The sequence below is a fragment of the Episyrphus balteatus genome, chromosome 2, assembly GCF_945859705.1.
Source record: "Episyrphus balteatus chromosome 2, idEpiBalt1.1, whole genome shotgun sequence".
Taxonomy (NCBI): Eukaryota; Metazoa; Arthropoda; class Insecta; order Diptera; family Syrphidae; genus Episyrphus; species Episyrphus balteatus.
In genome coordinates this window covers 31,733,215-31,751,167 of record NC_079135.1, presented here as the reverse complement: position 1 = coordinate 31,751,167, position 17,953 = coordinate 31,733,215, and the positions used below count along the sequence as shown (strand labels likewise).

General features: G+C 35.2%; 1 protein-coding gene across 1 annotated transcript; it reads left to right on the top strand.

Annotated features, from left to right (window-relative positions):
* The first annotated feature begins 8,825 nt into the window (after positions 1-8,825).
* Positions 8,826-17,701, top strand: LOC129911433 (polycomb group protein Pc). Its single transcript, XM_055989240.1, has 2 exons — positions 8,826-9,379; positions 15,164-17,701. The coding sequence occupies exons 1-2, from the start codon at positions 9,317-9,319 to the stop codon at positions 16,151-16,153; spliced, it is 1,053 nt and encodes a 350-aa protein (XP_055845215.1). The 5' UTR covers positions 8,826-9,316; the 3' UTR covers positions 16,154-17,701.
* Positions 17,702-17,953: the final 252 nt, after the last annotated feature.

The following is a 17,953-nucleotide window of genomic DNA, read 5'->3' as shown; positions in this document are numbered from 1 at the left end:
AATGACGCAGGCGTCATTTCTTGATAAATTGACGCGGGCGTCATTTTATGAGAAAATGACGCAGGCGTCATTTTATGAGAAAATGACGCAGGCGTCATTTTTTGAGCGAATGACGCGGGCGTCATTTTATGAGAAAATGACGCGGGCGTCATTTTGTGATAAATTGACGCGGGCGTCATTTTATAAGAAAATGACGCTGGCGTCATTTTTTAAGCAAATGACGCGGGCGTCATTTTATAAGACGCGGGCGTCATTTTATGATAAATTGACGCGAGCGTCATTTTGTGATAGATTGACGCGAGCGTCATTTTATAAGAAAATGACGCGGGCGTCATTTTATAAGAAAATGACGCTCAAAAAATGACGCCTGCGTCATTTTCTCATAAAATGACGCCTGCGTCATTTTCTCATAAAATGACGCCTGCGTCATTTTCTCATAAAATGACGCCTGCGTCATTTTCTCATAAAATGACGCCTGCGTCATTTTCTCATAAAATGACGCCCGCGTCATTTTCTCATAAATTGACGCCCGCGTCATTTTCTCATAAATTGACGCCCGCGTCATTTTCTCATAAAATGACGTTCGCGTCATTTTCTCATAAAATGACGTTCGCGTCATTTTCTCATAAAATGACGCCCGCGTCATTTTCTTATAAAATGACGCTCTTGTCAATTTATCATAAAATGATGCCCGCGTCATTTGCTCAAAAAATGACGCCTGCGTCATTTTCTTATAAAATGACGCCCGCGTCAATTTATCACAAAATGACGCCCGCGTCATTTTCTCATAAAATGACGTTCGCGTCATTTGCTCAAAAAATGACGCCTGCGTCATTTTCTCATAAAATGACGCCCGCGTCATTTGCTCAAAAAATGACGCCTGCTTATAAAAAGACGCCCGCGTCATTTTCTCATAAAATGACGCCCGCGTCATTTGCTCAAAAAATGACGCCCGCGTCAATTTATCATAAAATGACGCCCGCGTCATTTTCTCATAAAATGACGCCTGCGTCATTTTCTCATAAAGTGACGCCTGCGTCATTTGCTCAAAAAATGACGCCTGCGTCATTTTCTTATAAAATGACGCCCGCGTCATTTTCTCATAAAATGACGCCCGCGTCAATTTATCACAAAATGACGCCTGCGTCATTTTCTCATAAAATGACGCCCGCGTCAATTTATCACAAAATGACGCCTGCGTCATTTTCTCATAAAATGACGCCCGTGTCATTTGCTCAAAAAATGACGCCTGCGTCATTTTCTTATAAAATGACGCCCGCGTCATTTTCTCATAAAATGACGCCCGCGTCAATTTATCACAAAATGACGCCTGCGTCATTTTCTCATAAAATGACGCCCGCGTCAATTTATCACAAAATGACGCCTGCGTCATTTTCTCATAAAATGACGCCCGCGTCAATTTATCACAAAATGACGCCTGCGTCATTTTCTCATAAAATGACGCCCGCGTCAATTTATCACAAAATGACGCCCGCGTCATTTTCTCATAAAATGACGCCCGCGTCAATTTATCACAAAATGACGCCTGCGTCATTTTCTCACAAAATGACGCCTGCGTCATTTTCTCATAAAATGACGCCCGCGTCATTTGCTCAAAAAATGACGCCCGCGTCATTTTCTCATAAAATGACGCCCGCGTCAATTTATCACAAAATGACGCCTGCGTCATTTTCTCATAAAATTACGTTCGCGTCATTTGCTCAAAAAATGACGCTCAAAAATGACGCCCGCGTCATTTTCTCATAAAATGACGCCCGCGTCATTTTCTTATAAAATGACGCTCTTGTCAATTTATCATAAAATGATGCCCGCGTCATTTGCTCAAAAAATGACGCCTGCGTCATTTTCTTATAAAATGACGCCCGCGTCAATTTATCACAAAATGACGCCCGCGTTATTTTCTCATAAAATGACGTTCGCGTCATTTGCTCAAAAAATGACGCCTGCGTCATTTTCTCATAAAATGACGCCCGCGTCATTTGCTCAAAAAATGACGCCTGCTTATAAAAAGACGCCCGCGTCATTTTCTCATAAAATGACGCCCGCGTCATTTGCTCAAAAAATGACGCCCGCGTCAATTTATCATAAAATGACGCCCGCGTCATTTTCTCATAAAATGACGCCTGCGTCATTTTCTCATAAAGTGACGCCTGCGTCATTTGCTCAAAAAATGACGCCTGCGTCATTTTCTTATAAAATGACGCCCGCGTCATTTTCTCATAAAATGACGCCCGCGTCAATTTATCACAAAATAACGCCTGCGTCATTTTCTCATAAAATGACGCCCGCGTCAATTTATCACAAAATGACGCCTGCGTCATTTTCTCATAAAATGACGCCCGCGTCATTTGCTCAAAAAATGACGCCTGCGTCATTTTCTTATAAAATGACGCCTGCGTCATTTTCTCATAAAATGACGCCCGCGTCAATTTATCACAAAATGACGCCTGCGTCATTTTCTCATAAAATGACGCCCGCGTCAATTTATCACAAAATGACGCCCGCGTCATTTTCTCATAAAATGACGCCCGCGTCAATTTTTCACAAAATGACGCCTGCGTCATTTTCTCATAAAATGACGCCTGCGTCATTTTCTCATAAAATGACGCCCGCGTCATTTGCTCAAAAAATGACGCCCGCGTCATTTTCTCATAAAATGACGCCCGCGTCAATTTATCACAAAATGACGCCTGCGTCATTTTCTCATAAAATTACGTTCGCGTCATTTGCTCAAAAAATGACGCTCAAAAATGACGCCCGCGTCATTTTCTCAAAAAATGACGCCCGCGTCAATTTCTCAAAAAGTGACGCCCGTCAGTTTTTGAAAAAGTGACGCGCGTCAGTTTTTTGAAAAGCGATGTGCGTCACTCTTTGCAAAAGTGACGTCGAAACATCCCAAATGAATTTTAGCCTACTTCCAATTATCGTATCGAAATGAAACTTTGTACATAAATCCAGCTCAGATGACTATACCATATTTTATTGGTCCGGACCCTGGGGAGGTGCATAGAGGGGTCAAAACACCCCAAATCAATCTTAGCCTTCTTCCAATTATCGTATCGAAATGAAAATTTGTTCAAATATGTAGACCAGATGACTTCACAATATTTTAGCTGTCCGGACCCTGGGGAGGTGCATTGAAGGGTCGAAAGACGCCAAATCAATTTTAGCCTACTTCTAGTTACAGTATCGAAATGAAACTTTGTATCGCAGATGACTACACAATATTTTATTGGTCCGGACCCAGGGGAGGTGCATTGAGGGGTCGAAAGACCCAAATCAATTTTAGCCTACTTCTAGTTACAGTATCGAAATGAAACTTTGTACTTATATGTATCGCAGATGACTACACAATATTTTATTGGTCCGGACCCTGGGGAGGTGCATTGAGGGGTCGAAAGACCCAGATCAATTTTAGCCTACTTCTAGTTACAGTATCGAAATGAAACTTTGTACTTATATGTATCGCAGGTGACTACACAATATTTTATTGGTCCGGAGCCTGGGGAGGTGCATTGAGGGATCGAAAGACCCAAATCAATTTTAGCCTACTTCCAATTACGTATCGAAATGAAAATTTGTACATATATGTATCGCAGATGACTACACAATATTTTATTGGTCCGGACCCTGGGGAGGTGCATCGAGGGGTCGAAAGACTCCAAATCAATTTTAGCCTACTTCCAATTATCGTATCGAAATGAAAATTTGTACATATATGTATCGCAGATGACTACACAATATTTTATTGGTCAGGACCCTGGGGAGGTGCATTGAGGGGTCGAAAGACCCAAATCAATTTTAGCCTACTTCCAATTATCGTATCGAAATGAAAATTTGTACATATATGTATCGCAGATGACTACACAATATTTTACTGGTCCGGACCCTGGGGAGGTGCATTGAGGGGTCGAAAGACTCCAAATCAATTTTAGCCTACTTCCAATTATCGTATCGAAATGAAAATTTGTACATATATGTATCGCAGATGACTACACAATATTTTATTGGTCCGGACCCTGGGGAGGTGCATTGAGGGGTCGAAAGACTCCAAATCAATTTTAGCCTACTTCCAATTATCGTATCGAAATGAAACTTTGTACATATATGTATCGCAGATGACTACACAATATTTTATTGGTCCGGACCCTGGGGAGGTGCATTGAGGGGTCGAAAGACTCCAAATCAATTTTAGCCTACTTCCAATTATCGTATCGAAATGAAAATTTGTACATATATGTATCGCAGATGACTACACAATATTTTATTGGTCCGGACCCTGGGGAGGTGCATTGAGGGGTCGAAAGACTCCAAATCAATTTTAGCCTACTTCCAATTATCGTATCGAAATGAAACTTTGTACATATATGTATCGCAGATGACTACACAATATTTTATTGGTCCGGACATTGGGGAGGTGCATTGAGGGGTCGAAAGACTCCAAATCAATTTTAGCCTACTTCCAATTATCGTATCGAAATGAAAATTTGTACATATATGTATCGCAGATGACTACACAATATTTTATTGGTCCGGACCCTGGGGAGGTGCATTGAGGGGTCGAAAGACTCCAAATCAATTTTAGCCTACTTCCAATTATCGTATCGAAATGAAAATTTGTACATATATGTATCGCAGATGACTACACAATATTTTATTGGTCCGGACCCTGGGGAGGTGCATTGAGAGGTCGAAAGACTCCAAATCAATTTTAGCCTACTTTCAATTATCGTATCGAAATGAAAATTTGTTCATATATGTATCGCAGATGACTACAGAATATTTTATTGGTCCGGACCCTGGGGAGGTGCATTGAGGGGTCGAAAGACTCCAAATCAATTTTATCCTACTTCCAATTATCGTATCGAAATGAAAATTTGTACATATATGTATCGCAGATGACTACACAATATTTTACTGGTCCGGACCCTGGGGAGGTGCATTGAGGGGTCGAAAGACTCCAAATCAATTTTAGCCTACTTCCAATTATCGTATCGAAATGAAAATTTGTACATATATGTATCGCAGATGACTACACAATATTTTATTGGTCCGGACCCTGGGGAGGTGCATTGAGGGGTCGAAAGACTCCAAATCAATTTTAGCCTACTTTCAATTATCGTATCGAAATGAAAATTTGTACATATATGTATCGCAGATGACTACACAATATTTTATTGGTCCGGACCCTGGGGAGGTGCATTGAGGGGTCGAAAGACTCCAAATCAATTTTAGCCTACTTCCAATTATCGTATCGAAATGAAAATTTGTACATATATGTATCGCAGATGACTACACAATATTTTACTGGTCCGGACCCTGGGGAGGTGCATTGAAGGGTCGAAAGACGCCAAATCAATTTTAGCCTACTTCTAGTCACAGTATCGAAATGAAACTTTGTACTTATATGTATCGCAGATGACTACACAATATTTTATTGGTCCGGACCCTGGGGAGGTGCATTGAGGGGTCGAAAGACCCAAATCAATTTTAGCCTACTTCCAATTATCGTATCGAAATGAAAATTTGTACATATATGTGCCCTTAATTTAAAAGTGGACTAAGTCACTCCTAAAAATGCCCTCAAATCTAGCCTTAAAATAATTCTAACTTAAGGGGTAAAGTTTATTTGAAAGCGAAATTGCAGTTAATAAATTTCTTTATTTCTCCTCTAGTGATTTCATAAAAGAAATATAATTAAATCGTTATAAGAAAATTGTTTTTTAAGTTTTTCTTTAAACAATGCAAAAAGTGACTTAGTCCACTTTCATAATCATGGGCACATATGTATCGCAGATGACTACACAATATTTTAGTTGTCCGGACCCTGGGGAGGGGCATTGGAGGGTCAAAACTTGCCAAATCAATTTTAGCCGACTTAGAATTATAGGGGAGAGTGGGACACATTTGAAGAATTTTTGCTTTCGCAACTTCTTGAACGAAATACATATGTTCGTTTTCTTGATCTATAAAGTTTACTAACAATAAACATTAACATTGAACTTCGATTTCAAATAACATTTGGATAGTTAGACGAAATATTGATATATGTAAAATTTTGATGTTTAACCAATATAACTCTTATGTTCAAAAGTGGGGCAGGTTTGAACATGGAAGGTGCACTTTTGCACAGAAGTATTACTTTCGTTGTAATGAATAGATAAAACATAGCTTTTTATTAATTTTTTACTAAGAACATACACATACTCAAAATTGATTATTATATCATATTCAAGAAACCAAAAAATAATAAAAACTCAGAAAAAAATAACCTTAAAATTTAAAATATAGTTATTTCACATTTATTAGTTGAAAAGAAAAACAAGAAAAATTAATTTAAAACATAACTTCGAAAAATGATATTCATATTCATACCTTTTATGCTTCCAAGAGTAAAATAGATTTATTTTGTGATCAACCTATTTTTCTAGACATTAAATGCAAATGTTAACAAAGCGGATGTTCTTCATATACCAGGACCGTTAATTGGTGTAGGCAGCTTGCAGGGGCGTACACACCTTTGGGGCAAGCGGGGCGGTGCCATGCCAGGGCCTCGACTGGAAACAATGCAGAGTTGGCAACTTAAAGATAAGTTATTTGACATGAATTACTTCGGATACAAGAGAGACAAATTATATTGGTAGCCAGTCACATACCTCAGGGATCGCAAAAAAATAAATCAGTTTTTTGAAAAAAAAAATTACCTATATATTATTTGCCACAAAAAGTGTTGCGTAAATAATCTTAGCGACCAACAAATGATACATCAGGGGTCCCATAAAAAAAAGTAGGCTGTATACCTACGTACTTTTTTATTTGTTCTTATTTTCTATATAATTTGTTCTTTTTCTATATCAACTCAACGTACGCCTCTGGCAGCTTGACTTTAATTTTTATACCACGTAATCGAGTTCTCATCGAAATCAGTCTAGTAGAACTTGAAGGATTCAGGCATTTTTTGTTTAATCTTCAATAATGTTATACCTAGGTATTTGTTTTTGGAAAAAACTACAAAAATTGTTTTTCAAACCAAAAAATAAGCTTTTGCATCATTATTTTTATTTTTGTGGTTGGAAAAACTGTTTGAATTGAGTTTGAAAATTTTCTTTTTGCAAAAAGTGGCCGTTGTAGTTATACCAATAGTAGTTTTCAATCAATCAATTTTGTATAAGGTTGACTTCAGACTTTATTCCTAAAAAAAGATCCTAAATGTGTCGTCCTACATCCAAACTTTATATTACTAAAATCTTGAAAAGCATTTTATATGAACTTATCACCTTTCACTCCATGAACCTCATTTCTCCTAGCCCTGATAGTTTAACAACAGATCAAATTTATTTCAATAATTTCACACAATTTTAAGCGTAATGAGAACAAAACATTTTTAATAACTCAAATATAATACGAGAAGTGTGAAATTCGATTTCTCCCTCTTGAAGTTTAACATAAAAGTTGCTGATGACAAACTATATAAAAACAAGGAAACCAATTTTATAATAAGATAGTTACGTATATTCACTACAATCAATTCACTATCCGGTGCAACAAAAAGGTGTAAAAATGCTAAATTTTATTTTTCTACTACTACAACTACAAAAAAAAAATCATAGAGGAAGGAATACCTAGAGACGCGACTTCGGTTGGTTTTTCTCTTCCACCCTACAAAGCTGCAATGAGAGGAAAAACTCCACAGTGCTTATATGTGGTAGTTTTCCCGTGCATTTTAAATGGCACCAACACATTCAACTGTGGAGTTGGGCTCAAAACAATTAAAACCAATTTAAGTGCTCAGTAGAGGAATTAATTCATAAAAAAATAATATAATAAATTCAAAACACGAACCTTTTTTTTATTTCTGTACATATTTATTGAAAGGTGGGTGTCTGGAGTGAGCTATTTGAGCTATTCAAGTTCATGTAGAAACCAAAATCATGTTTAAATTCAAAGTTTGTGAGGACATCTACTGGTGAAAGGAAGGTATTAAACGAATTGTACCTTTCACACGTATTCACAGATAGGAAAACAAGAGAAAAATAAGAGAGATTATCTTAAATTAAATTTGCGGGTGTTTTAGGCAAGGGGGGTACGAGTCGGCTTCTAGGTATTCCTTCCTCTATGAGAAAAATTTTGCACAATTGTATTTTATTTTTGCAATAGGGTTAGGGTACCTATTGCAAAAGTTTAAAAGTGTAAAAAATCATAGTCTGTATATTTAGTTATATTGAAGAAAATGTTAAGCCTTAACTACATTGGCTCAAAAAGTGAAAAAGTACAAAAGTGAAAATTTTCAAACGCATTTTTGTATGGTTTTTCGGGCTAGAAAATTAAAATAAATGATGCAGAATGCTTATTTTTCCGTCCAAAAATCAATTTGTAAACTCTTTTTTACAAAAAAATCCCGCTAGCGAGAAAAAAAATATTTTCACTTTTGTACTTTTTTCAAAAAGTGGTGAATGTGGTTAAGCCTTTACACTTTTGCCCTTTTACAACGATACAAGACCCTTTGCATCGAATCGTGAATACCCCTAATCATATTTAAAATCGTTCCGTGTAAATTAAAACTTTACATTAAAATGTAATGTGAACTTGCCTTAACATTTTTCCTTTTATTTTTCAAATCTGGCAATACTTTTCACTCAAAAACAGTGGTGAATATGCCAAAAAACAAGTAAACTGTCAAACAAGTTTTGTCTCCATTTTCTCTCACCTCGCCAAAAACGAGAACGAAACAAAACGAAACAAAAAAAAAAGAAAGTAGACGCAAAAATAAAGTCAAAAAAAAAAAACATACCCAATGAAATTTTCCATCATGGCCGACGAACATTCGTGAAAACACCGGAGTCTTGTGAACTACGTAATATTTGTAAACAAATTTTTTTAAACAAATTATTCTATTAAAAAAAAAAACAATATAATCTTCTAAAAAGAAAATAAAACAAATTCTAATAAAAATACAATTAACAATCTGTATAATTCCTATTTGTTATCTACATAAAAGAAATTTGTGTGAAAAAACTATTCCAAAAAAAAGAGAAGAAAAAAAAAACTTTCAGTACTCAGAAAAGGACTGCGTAAAAAAGAAATAATTCACAGACACATCCGTCGTGCAAAAGACTTTTTCTGTAAATCCATCTTAGCGTGAAATTTTGAGTGAATTAACAAATCTTCTAAAAGTGATTCTGTGTTTCGCTTGGAAAATCATCAAAAAAGTGGATAAATTCACGAGGAATCGCAGCCGAAGAACGGAGCAGATTTTCACAGTGTTGGAGTCAGAAATTTGTAAAAACTGGAAAACATGGGCAGCTCCGACGATCGGGTGTACGCAGCGGAGAGAATAATCCAGAAACGTGTTAGAAAGGTAATGAAAATTTATTAAAAAACTAAAATTTCATTAAATTTTTTTGTAAAAATCTAGTAAATTACGTTTTTATTCTTTTTGCTTCTGGTTGATAGATTTGCAAGGATTTTAAATACGCCATTTTTGTTTACATGACCTTCCGTCGCGCGAAGGCGAACAAAATGAATGTTGCGCTCGAATTGGGATGATTTTATGATTAAATTTTCCACTTGGCTGATGACGACGATGATGACGATGTGGATTTGCGCGCTCATTTAGATTGAACCACCTTTCTTCCTTTTGCTCTTCCTCTTCCATTAATTTGGTTTATATACAATTTGTTATTCGCTTTGTCAATTTGTTGAGGTTCCATTTATGTGTTCTTGTATTTTAATATACTTTTTTGGTTTTTGCAAAAGGTCATTTGATTCGATAGAGGAGTTCTCCTCTTCGAAACTTATCTCCTTGTGGGTTGTGAGTGTGTAGAGACTTTAATTGAAGGTTACCCGATTGAATTGGTTGGTTTGGTATATTGTGTGTATATTCTCTACCGCCTCTTCCTCTTTAAACTGAAGTGGGTGTTGAAAATGTCAACAGGATATTATTTGTATTTTGCTCTGAATTCTAAAAAAGAATAAAACGCAATAAACCCGTATGTGTATCTGGTTTGAGAGTGTTAAAAAATTCGTTTGACTGACAAAATGTTATTTTTGAGAAGTGGGATTTTAAAGTAATTAACTTGTTTTATAGGTCAAAATAGTTTTTGATATTCCGTTTTGGATTTCATGGAATTAAAATTACCCTTTAGCCTGAAATCGCGTTTCCATCTTTTATATTAGTCATTTTTATTTATTGTTTCTGTTTTATTTTTTTTTTCTACAAAAAATAACGCACTTTATAGAGCCATTGGGCCTTAGTCACGAATTCCATTCGTATCGGAAATTTTCTACGATTCCCGGAAAAACAATCACAAAATCCGGTCGTAGTGACGATTTGTATGAAATTTTCAATTACGAACGGATTCCGTGATTGTTTCGTATCGGAAATTTACGAATGGAATTCTTAAAAATTTGTTAACCCAATTCGTTAACAAATTTGTTAACAAATTCGGCACACGGGTGCGAATTTGGCAGGATAAAAATTGGTCCTAAAAAAGGATGAAAACACATTTTTTTGGAATTGTGAATATTCGAATTTCTCGGAAAATTCTACATCAATTTCATATATGATTCTCCAAAAAATAGTGAGACCGGAAAAAGTTCTAGCGACATAACATTAAAAAAAGTATAAACCAAATTCGCAAAAAAGTGGTGTGCATACAAAGGGTTAAAATAAAAATCTATTAAAAATTTCTCTCAAGATAAATTTGTCAGACTTAACTAGTCCTTTAAATAAACTAAATTCAAGTTATCTTTTGGTTCAGTTTTTGAGCAATAGATAAACTCATCAAAACTATAAAAATATGCAGAGCCAAAAATTAAGAATTAGGCTTATACGCAATTGACTTATAATCTCCCTTTTAGGAAAGCATTGAAGGTGATAATAAGAATGTCAGTCAATTCCTGCAGTTAAAATGATTCAATATTTTCAAAGCACCTACTGATTGGACAAAACATTGAACAATCAAAAATGGGACCCATTAAAGCTAAGTTTATTTGGGTTGAATAAGCGAAATGTATGTAAACAAAAACTTTTAAAGTTTAAACTTATAGCCTGTTTTCACCAAAGCCCAAATGAGATAATTACACAAATTTATAGTAAGTTTAGTCTTGAAATCGAAATATTGATGATATGCGAGATTTTGTAGGTACATTATGTATGTATAATATCGTCGGCATAATGCCAAAACCGCGAATCTGCATTCTTGGACATTTCCACTTTAATGCATAATTTTTCTTATTATCGGTCACTCTATTAACTGCGTCGTTCCCAATCTTCCATCTGTTGCCTAAAAGCATAAATTATCAATTTCCGTTGCACAAGTTTCCATAAGATTGCATGAGTTTTCAGCACTTTGAAGCCGTTTTTCTCAAAACCACAATTTTGCAGATTCGTGGTTTTGGCTTTATGCCGAAGATATATATTATAAGAGACTAGCTGACCCGGCGGACTTCGTTCCACCTTTTCTAGTATTTCTTTCCAATTTTAGATTCTTTAGTGTTTGAACCTTTTCCAATAAAAACACAAATCGTTTCTCAACAATTCTAATACACTGCCGCTCATCTGAATAGGTTCACATTTTAGTTCATCTTACTTTTAGCCTGTCTTGGTATTTAATGCAATGGCACATCTTTTTTATATATGTAACGAGAGAACATCTTTATGCGCTTAGTTTAGGAGAAAAAAAATTGTCTTGGGGCCTACCGTTCTTCTCACACGGTAGCTAGACCAAATCTAGTCAAAAAATCAAGCATATTTTTTGGCTCATCTGAATAGGTTCAAAAGCAAAAAATGTTAATAAATGATGAGTTGCATGGGTCTGTTTGACTCAAAATTGTGTCTGTAAATAAATCTGATTGTGTATAACCTGTAAGGATGAAAACGGGTCGTGAAAAAATCTTTAGGCGCGGAAAAAATGGGGAAAATAAAAGAAGTCTTTGAATCAGCCCGAAACCAACGATGCATTGGGACAAAAACAAACGCAAGTTAAAATTTAGTAAGCAGTTATTTGCGCAATATCCAAGGGTATAGAAACAATATTAAAAGTCGATGCAACTCAGTCACAACATGGGCCGATAGATGTGCAACGATCACAACAGCATGACTTCGGTCTAAAAACTAAGCTGAAAACCGGTATAAAATGCAGTTTAACGACAACAAAACGGGTTGTTAGAAGTGGTAAACATTTGAGAAGAACAAATCTTCGCAAAAATTACCACTTTATAAACCACGGAAAGAAACTCGCCGACAATAGTAAAAAAAAAACTGTGTTACAAATAGCTTTGCACTTAATGACACTGCCTTCACAGTTATCTAAACACATTAAAATAATGCTTCTCTCTACGAAGGTCATACAAATAGGAATTTACCCCTCAGCGCCCACTAAATTCATTTTTTTTTTTTGAAAAATCACCGGTTGCAAATTCGACTTTGACGACATATTTTTTTTTTTTTTTATTGTAGGCGAGTTTCTTTTCGTGGTTTGTAAAGTGGTAATTTTTGCGAAGTATTGTTCTTCTTAAATGTTTCCCACTTCTGAAAACCCGTTTTGCCGTCGTTAAACTGCATTTTATACCGGTTTTCGGCTTAATTTTTAGCGCAAAGTCATGCTGTTGTGATCATTGCACATCTATCGGGCCATGTTGTGACTACGTTGCATCGACTTTTAATGTTGTTTCTATACCCTTGGATATTGCGCAAATAACTGCTTACTAAATTTTAACTTGCGTTTGTTTTTGTCCCAATGCATCGTTGGTTTCGGGCTGATTCAAAGACTTCTTTTATTTTCCCCATTTTTTCCGCGCCTAAAGATTTTTTTCACGACCCGTTTTTTTCCTTACAGGTTATACACAATCAGATTTATTTACAGACACAATTTTGAGTCAAACAGACCCATGCAACTCATCATTTATTAACATTTTCTGCTTTTGAACCTATTCAGATGAGCCAAAAAATATGCTTGATTTTTTGACTAGATTTGGTCTAGCTACCGTGTGAGAAGAACGGTAGGCCCCAAGACAATTTTTTTTCTCCTAAACTAAGCGCATAAAGATGTTCTCTCGTTACATATATAAAAAAGATGTGCCATTGCATTAAATACAGGCTAAAAGTAAGATGAACTAAAATGTGAACCTATTCAGATGAGCGGCAGTGTACCTACATAAAATTCTTGTGCCGAAGTGTTTCTTATGAAACTCCTCCGAAACGGCTGAACCGATTTGTATGAAATGAAAAATCGGTAAACAACTATTTTCCATACCCTTTAATGGTTAGGTTGGTCCAACCAAAACTTTTTTTTTATTAAAATGATTTTTTCGAAATTTTGTGTCTTTGGTTTTAGAGTGTAAGTATAACCAAAACTTGAGTATGCAGTTTTAAAGCCTTATGCGTTTAACGAATTTAAAAGTCTAGCAGCTTTAAATCAGGGCCTGTTATGGTTTTCGGGGGGTTGAATAACGTGAGTAGGCTAAATTAACACAAATTCACATTCTGAATATGTATAAGACTGCTGTTTTGTCATCTCCTCAAAGCCTGAATAATTCAATCTTGTCGATGGGACATTCGAAATGAGATAATATAATTTGCGTAATTATCTCATTTGGACTCTATTGAAAACAGACTATTAAACAGCTTATATCTTAAGTTCTGCTTAAGTGCTTATATTCAGAAAGTGAATTGGTGTTTAGCCTAGCTTAAGCTAATTATACACGTTTGCAAGATCTTCCCATATTGGCCAAACTGTAAAAAGTCTTCCAATAGCAAACAATTCGCTGCCAATTGTCAATTTTCTATCAAGTGAAAATTGTCTGTTTATACGGTTAAACAAATCATTGACATCTACCGCCAATTTTTTGTCATTCAATTGAAAATAGTCTGTTTACATGGTTGGAAGACTTTAGAGAGCAAAAAATTGGTATTTATTTTAAGGCAAATTTCTCGACAGATGACGGAGAATATGAACCTTTTTTAGAAGTTGGATTGATACGCTTAGCTTGAAAAAAAAATTATTAAGAATTACACATTCAATTTTTATAAAATTTTCAAAAAAAATTCAAACTAATTTCTTAAAAATGTTATATAATTTAGTATTTACGTTGCATTGTTTTTAATTCTGTCATTAGTTTTTAGTCAAAAACAGAAAACCGGATACGAAAATGTTATGTCGTTTTCAAGTAATTAAAAAAAAAAAAAAAACAAAATTCCTTTTTAAGTTTTCTCAATAACAAATAAAAATTTATTATCCAACAGAAAATTGGACAATGTTTTTAATAAGAACATCATCCAATGACCAATTAGTCAACAATCATCCAATTATTTGAAATTATGAAAAATTGTGTTTTTAGACGAGTTCATACGATCGCAAGAAGTCGGCCAATTTTTTGATAGAAAATTGTCAAAAGATTGGCTGCCAATTTTTTGTCTGACACTTTTGACCGATAAAATTGGGTGTTTACATGGCTGGTGAAATTTTGTTAGGAAAAATTGGCCAATATGAGATCTCTGAGCGCTCAGAGATTTTTTTTAAGTAAGACAGAAAAGCGCTCACTGTTTTTTCTGAGACGAAAATTTTTTGGATTAAATTTCTCAGTTTTCTTTCTCTTTCTTTTTTTTTTGTTATTGTTTTGACGTTTGTTTTTTGGTAGTGTGCAGTTATAAAAGTGCTAAAAACATAAAAATTTGGTTAGCTTACAAAAAATAGTCTTATACATTTTATTGGAAAGTTGAGGGGAAGTTAACCAAGAAAAATCTCCCTAACTCAATTTACCCGTCTACCTATTTTTCCGTTCGGAAAATGAGGTTTACTAATTTTTTAGTGAGCACGTATAACTCAGTAGGTTGGTCTTTTAGCATTATTTCATTTGAGTTTTTGAGTCATTATTTTTGTGATACCTTGTAAATAAATTCAATTTTAAGAAATAGCTTTCTTTAAAATGATAAAAACAAGTGTGTTGCTAAAATTGTCATGGCTAAAACAAGGCAAAAGTAAATTCATATATGTGAACAAAAAACTGGTAGGCATAATAAAACTACAAAAACCAAAATATAATAACTCGTGATCGTACTGACTACGTAATATATAATTTCAAAACAAAAATCGTTAGTATTTTTTTCCAATTATAAAAGCTCATTTTTTAAATTTTGCAGGGCGTTGTTGAATATCGTGTGAAATGGAAAGGTTGGAATCAACGCTACAACACTTGGGAGCCTGAAGTAAACATTCTCGATCGTCGTTTGATCGAAATTTACGAACAAAGCAATAAATCCTCTAGTACTCCTTCGAAACGTGGAGCAAAGAAGAAGGAAAAAGAGCCCGATCGTAATAATATTGAATCAGAAGACGATGACGATACTATCGGTGATGACAATGACACCCAAACAACATCTTTGGATAAAGAAAAACGCAAAGAATTGAAAGCATCCTCAGAAAAGGGTGTTAACTTAAATGTGGCCGCAAATTTGAGACGATCTGAGTCACCAAGTCAGCAACGAGCATCACCATTCATTCCTGAGAATGACACAAATTCCAGCAGCAGCGAAGATCAACCTTTGAGCAGCAGAAAAGAGCCCATAATTGGTACCAAACGTAAAGCCGAAGTACTCAAAGAATCTGGCAAAATTGGTGTCACAATCAAAACATCCCCCGATGGGCCACCACCCGCTAAAAATTATTGCTTAGACTCGGCTGCTCCTATTTCGACACCGCTTAAAGCCGAATCAGCACCACTTTCACCAGAAACACCAGCATCACGCCCCGAACAGGACATTCCATCAGATAAACCGCAGCAGTATGCCAATCAGCAACAACTACAGCCACCACTTGTAGTCCAGCAGCAACCACCAGTAGCAGCGGCTCCACCACAACTTAGGGATGACAATGAATCAAAACCCAAAGATCTTCATTATCAGCATAATAGCAATAATCATGTCAAAATATCACGGTCACAGTCACCGCCACTATCGCCCAAAGTTGCAGCCCCACGCTTCTGGCTGCCAGGCAAGTGTAAAATCTCTGACAAAGTTGTCATCACCGATGTGACAGTGAATTTGGAAACAGTTACAATTCGTGAATGTAAAACCGAAAGAGGCTTCTTCCGTGAGCGGGATCTCAAGGCCAGCGGCGATGTGGCCAACTGAAAGCGGGCCAAAAACCGCCACAAGGAGGGTCATCACCACAATCCCAACCATAATCATCATCACCACCACCATCACCGCCATCATCATAATCATCACACAACAACAACGACGATGACAGCAAAAACGGTGGCGGTGGCGACAACAGTAGCAGCAGCTGCTGCTCTGTGAAGATGAGTATATTGAAGCAGGACTTTCCAAAATTTATTTAAAATATAAATAACAACAACAGTACTCTAAAAGCAAATGGCTTTTAAAATCCCATTTGCCTTAATTTATTTTAAGTTATTAATTGCGAGAGAGAAAAAAATCAAACATAATTTGTTTAAAAAAAATACTGTAAATAGTTATTACATCCCTCCCTCAATAATATTTCGTTGATCATTTAGTTAAGCATTTATCACAGAATTTAATGAAAATCACTCGGAATATAGGATTTTAGAGAGAATAGAAATCCAACTTATATAAGAAAATCAATTAAATTATGTCATTTTAAGATCACTGAATTAAGGAATTTAAAACAACAAGGTAGACCTTTGTTGTGTTTTTTGTTTAATTTAGATTGTTTCTTTGTGTAAAAATGTTCATGAAGACACACTTACGAAGGAAATTTTTTTTTTTAAATTTTCATTACTTAAGCAAAAAGCTGAAAGTTAAGTTTATAAAGGCCTGCACTTTACAAACTTAATGACGGCCGATAGTTTACCGGCCGCTAAAAAGTCTGTAAAGTTTAGGGGCTTAATCCTTACTTAATAACTTATTTACTTTCTAATTGAATTAGGGGAACCTAAATTAGTAAAATCAAAACTACAATATATTATAGTTTGGACGATAGTTGCCTCCATCATATCAATATAGAGAGATAGTGAGAGACCAATAGTTGAAACGACTTTGGCTTTTAGTTTTCATTTTACGTAATTTGGGTTAAGGTTACCATTATCGTAAGACCACCCTCAATAAATGCAGATCAATTTAGTTTGTTTCAGAATTAAGTCGACAAATTTTTGACAAAATATTTGACTTCTTTTTAATAACATAAAATCATATTTTAATTGGAAAGCTTTTTTTTTAATTCAAAAGAATCACCACTATCTATACTTTCGATGAAACTTCTGGTTGAAGGAAGCCTAAAGTTTCTCTTCGTTTGAAAAATATTACGAAAATAAAGTCATCATCCTTTTTATATAAAATTTTGTAAAGCAAATAATTTATACATTCATCAGCCACTTGGAAGATAACTTGCAAGCGTACTTTTTTTTTTGTCATGTAGTTCTAAAATTGCAAAGGCGTTTGATCTTGGTCATAGGACGTATATTTGTTGAACTAAAAAGTAAATTCTTTTTACCCAATCTTTCGTCACAATAAGAGAATTAACTAGCTTCTCTGTTAAGCCAGACTAATTTTATGTTATTAATTAAATTTAAATTCTCATAATCTAAAAGTGTTTTTATAAAGCCTAGATGCAGTAGATTGTAATGCCAAAAATTTCACAGAGGCATTTTTTTTAACATAAAAAAACATCGGCCTTATGACGAATTCCATTCGTATCGGAAAATTAATTTTTCCATCACGGATGGATTCCGTGATTGTTTTTTCGGGAATCGTAGTAATTTTCCAAAAAGAATTGAATTCGTGATAAGGCCGAATGAACACCAAATGTTCAGAAAAAGTATATATTGTATATTCTGTATTTTACTTTTTGTGAATTCACGTGCCCAATATGAAATTGGCTATCGATATTAAATTAATCAATGCCGACCAAATTTTGAATGTTGTGATTGATACACTAAATTGATTGGTATT

What these genes read in the sequence shown, in the direction of transcription:
- LOC129911433 (XM_055989240.1), top strand. Translation starts at nt 9,317, where the DNA reads ATGGGCAGCTCCGACGATCGGGTGTACGCAGCGGAGAGAATAATCCAG. An exon ending in TCCAGAAACGTGTTAGAAAG is followed by an intron (nt 9,380 to 15,163) that starts GTAATGAAAATT and finishes TAAATTTTGCAG; the next exon opens with GGCGTTGTTGAATATCGTGT.